This window comes from Rhagoletis pomonella, unplaced genomic scaffold, assembly GCF_013731165.1.
Source record: "Rhagoletis pomonella isolate Grant_MI unplaced genomic scaffold, Rhpom_1.0 Rhpom_scaffold_00012, whole genome shotgun sequence".
Taxonomy (NCBI): domain Eukaryota; kingdom Metazoa; phylum Arthropoda; class Insecta; order Diptera; family Tephritidae; genus Rhagoletis; species Rhagoletis pomonella.
Genome location: NW_023458566.1, coordinates 23,072,712 through 23,075,940, shown reverse-complemented (window position 1 = coordinate 23,075,940; position 3,229 = coordinate 23,072,712). Strand labels below are relative to the sequence as shown.

The 3,229-nt window shown below is 38.4% G+C and overlaps 1 protein-coding gene across 2 annotated transcripts in view; it reads left to right on the top strand.

Moving 5' to 3' along the window:
* Positions 1-1,183, top strand: part of LOC118748136 — a 7,266-nt gene extending 6,083 nt beyond the window's left edge. Inside the window, exons 1-3 of one of the 2 annotated variants that reach the window (XR_004994023.1) lie at positions 101-209; positions 260-445; positions 510-1,183. Coding sequence is in view for 1 of the 2 variants with exons in the window: in XM_036482459.1 (XP_036338352.1) it covers positions 510-689 (180 nt within the window). In the remaining variant the exon portion in view is untranslated. Of the gene's footprint in view, positions 1-100; positions 210-259; positions 446-509 lie in introns of those variants that run through there. The other variant, XM_036482459.1, reaches the window with a different exon arrangement.
* The last annotated feature ends 2,046 nt before the right edge of the window (positions 1,184-3,229 follow it).

Here is a 3,229-nt window from a genome sequence, read left to right as displayed (position 1 = left end):
ACATCGTACTTGTTAGTCAATATGCATACATGCTTATGCTTACAGTACATAGTTTGATCCAAAACCTGAGATCTACCACATTTTTTTGAAATCTACCACATTTTTTCCAGATTCTACCACACACATTTTTTTTTTTTGTAAGTCCGATCACTGTTCGTTATTCTGGGAGAATTTTCACCAGTATTATAAAAGGAGACTGCTACAAAAATGTAAGTTAATTACAATTTAAAGAAAATTTGGTGTAATCCTTTCATTCAAGGTCCAAAACAACAAATAGAAAACAGGTAGAGATCTTAATAAGCCTAATGGAAGCTAAGCCGGACATTGCTCGCGGCTTCCACAAGGGCAACATAAAGGAAGTTTCCCGGTTTTGGCGGAACCCTGAGGTGGACCAAACTCCGCAGACCCACCCAAAAAAAAAAAAAATACGACTGAGTGGAAAAAGGTTTGTAAAAGTGATTAAATGTGTAGTTTTCGCTTTAAATTATCGTTTCCTTAACTTTTTATAGGTGTGGACCGACAAAAAAAATATGTGCCTCAAAAGGCGGCGCAAAATTTCAAGCAGCAAAGGCACGGGTGGTGGCCCAAACACCCAACAGAAACTTTCTTCCAATGAGGAAACTATATATAAACTGATTGGGATGAAGGAAAGTGTTGAAGGCATACTAGGCGTCTACTTTTGGAAATAGAGATACATGAATCTCAAATAAGTCCACTTGTCACGGTCGGTGAGCCATCGCTTCCACCACCACCAGTAAATGTAGTTTCAGAAAGGAGACCTACTGTAAAGAAGCCGAAAGCATCCTCCGACCTTCTGGAAGCTGAACTAAAGACTCAGCAAGCCTTACTAGAAGCAGTTACTGGAGCAGTTACGACGTTAACCGAACATCACGGAGATAAAACTAAAAGTAAAATTTTTACTAGCAGAAACTAGCAGCTGTCAAAATGGATAAAGAAAATTTCGCGCGAAATATTTTCAATAGTCAAATATACCGATCAGCTAATTACTTGCTAGTTTCTGCAAGTTTTGTGTTTCTTTACCTTTTCGTTATTTCGCTCTCTGTGAGCGTAATTCTTTCAATTTTCTCATTCTTCATTTTCCTGATAATTATCTAAAAAGAAAATAAACAAAGCCCGTGTCAGCTGACACGTTCTCCGTTTTTACGTCCGTGGGTAACTGCGCTTTTACTACCAATAGTTGCGTTCCTTTTCTCGTAGAAATAGTCCGAAGTAGTCAGATTTAGTCCAAAAGCGTTTCTTAACTCAAAAATAACAGCAGAAATGAGAGAGCAACACTCAGTGAGAGTAACTCTCTTCAGTCCGAAGTAGTCAGATTTAGTCAGAAGAATTTTTGCTGGCAAAATCTTGAAAAGTGTCACACTCAACTGAATCTAAATTAACGGAAATTAAAGAATACACGAAAAGTGAGAATAATCTAAAAACTAAAAAAAGTGTGTTGAAAATGGAAGGCCGCAAAAAATAATTTACATAGTAAGTGTTTATTGTGCTTCTGCTTGTGTGAATGTGTTTTGAACATACATTTCTGTTCTTATTTGACGTTAGTTTTGCTGTTGCCATTCTTTGGACTAAAAATTTGGTTTTATGCGTTCCTTTACTTTTTCCTGTTATTCTTTTTTAGTGAGCGCATTTGGCTTACGCTCTTGAATTTTGACACTTTTCAGATTTTAGTCAAAAAAGATAAGGAATGGACCTAATATAGTTGCGTTCCCCAACTTTTCTAGGTTAAAACCCGTAAAACTGTCAAAAGGCAAAATAAGCCAGAGAACCGAGTACGGGAACGCTTTCTGGTAAATTCCTGTAAATTCTTGCAACTTCTTGCGAGTTAGGGAGCGCAACTATTTATAACTCGGTTACGCATAATGTATATAATTTTTGGAAGAGTTAACTTTTGTATAAATATCGGAGTAATTTGAAAAATGTAGATTTTTTCGTTGTAAAATTCAAATAAAAAGTTCAAATTTAAAGACCATAATTTTCTTTTCCTTCAAGAAGGATTATATTAAAAGTCTCCACACCTTTCTTCCCCGGGCTGGTACTGAGTCCAACTCTGGACCAAAAAAATACTTACTCTGCGTAAGCTGGAGACGGCTCCATCCGGAATGTACTTCATGACCTTTAACTCGCGTGACCCCCGGTTGCTTTTGAGCATCAACCCAACACTAAGATTATGGGGAGCTGCAGTACTTTGCTTGATCTAACAATACCTAGTGCTGATCTGATAAATAGTTTAACGTAGCATCCCATGCTACCCATAATCATCTCGAACGATATACGCACCGACTTTGCTCCCGTGGACCGCGCATATATCAACTTTAACAAAGCTGACTGGGATGGCTTCGTAGAAGTGAACGAGAGCACCTCCAGCGCCCTTTCTACACCCACAAACGTACATTAGTCAAGCTTCAATTCCGCAATATAGCATTCCGATTGGATGCCTTCTGATGTCGCCTGCACATCATCTACACAGTTAGGCATTTCCGAGTTAGGGAGCACGACCTTATGTAATGAGCATCCAAACAGATTATTCCTTGCGACATATACTCTCCCATAGAACGCGATTCATACACACCTACAGGACCCGACGACACACCGCGACATATCAAAAACATGTCCGGGTTGTGAAGGCTCCCCACGGCACCAAACACCTTTTCACTCGCCTACTATAACCCACTCCTATCCCTACCTGGGTAAATGCCGCATTATTTCACGGCTCGATAAATTGCTGCGTCTTTATGATCAAGTTTAAAAATGCGGCAACAGCAATTGAAGGCCCTGCAGGGGACATCTTGAAACATATTTCATACTGAGAAAGGAATGAAACTGGAGGTCCGCTGCAGGAAACCAATGACGCTCTCCAGTAATTCTGGAGAGGTATATGGGTCGTGAAAACGAAAAAAGGAAAGGAAGGAAATAGCCTATGAAGCCCATTGAATGGAGGAAAAACTGTACTTCATGACTGAAATACATAGAAAGAAAAAAAAAAAAACGTTGGAACTTCCTTAAACTGTACTGTAAAAAATAAGAAGAAAATAATTTAATTATAGTTGACATGTGTTAGATAATATTTGATATGCTCAAGAAATTAATACAACAAAAAGATGAATCGCTTTATGGGCATATCGCCGGGTCGTTACGTACCAGTTGCGATAATATGATGAAGCTAAATTATTTAAAAATAAGGCTTAAATTTTTCTCGAGTGTTTTTAAT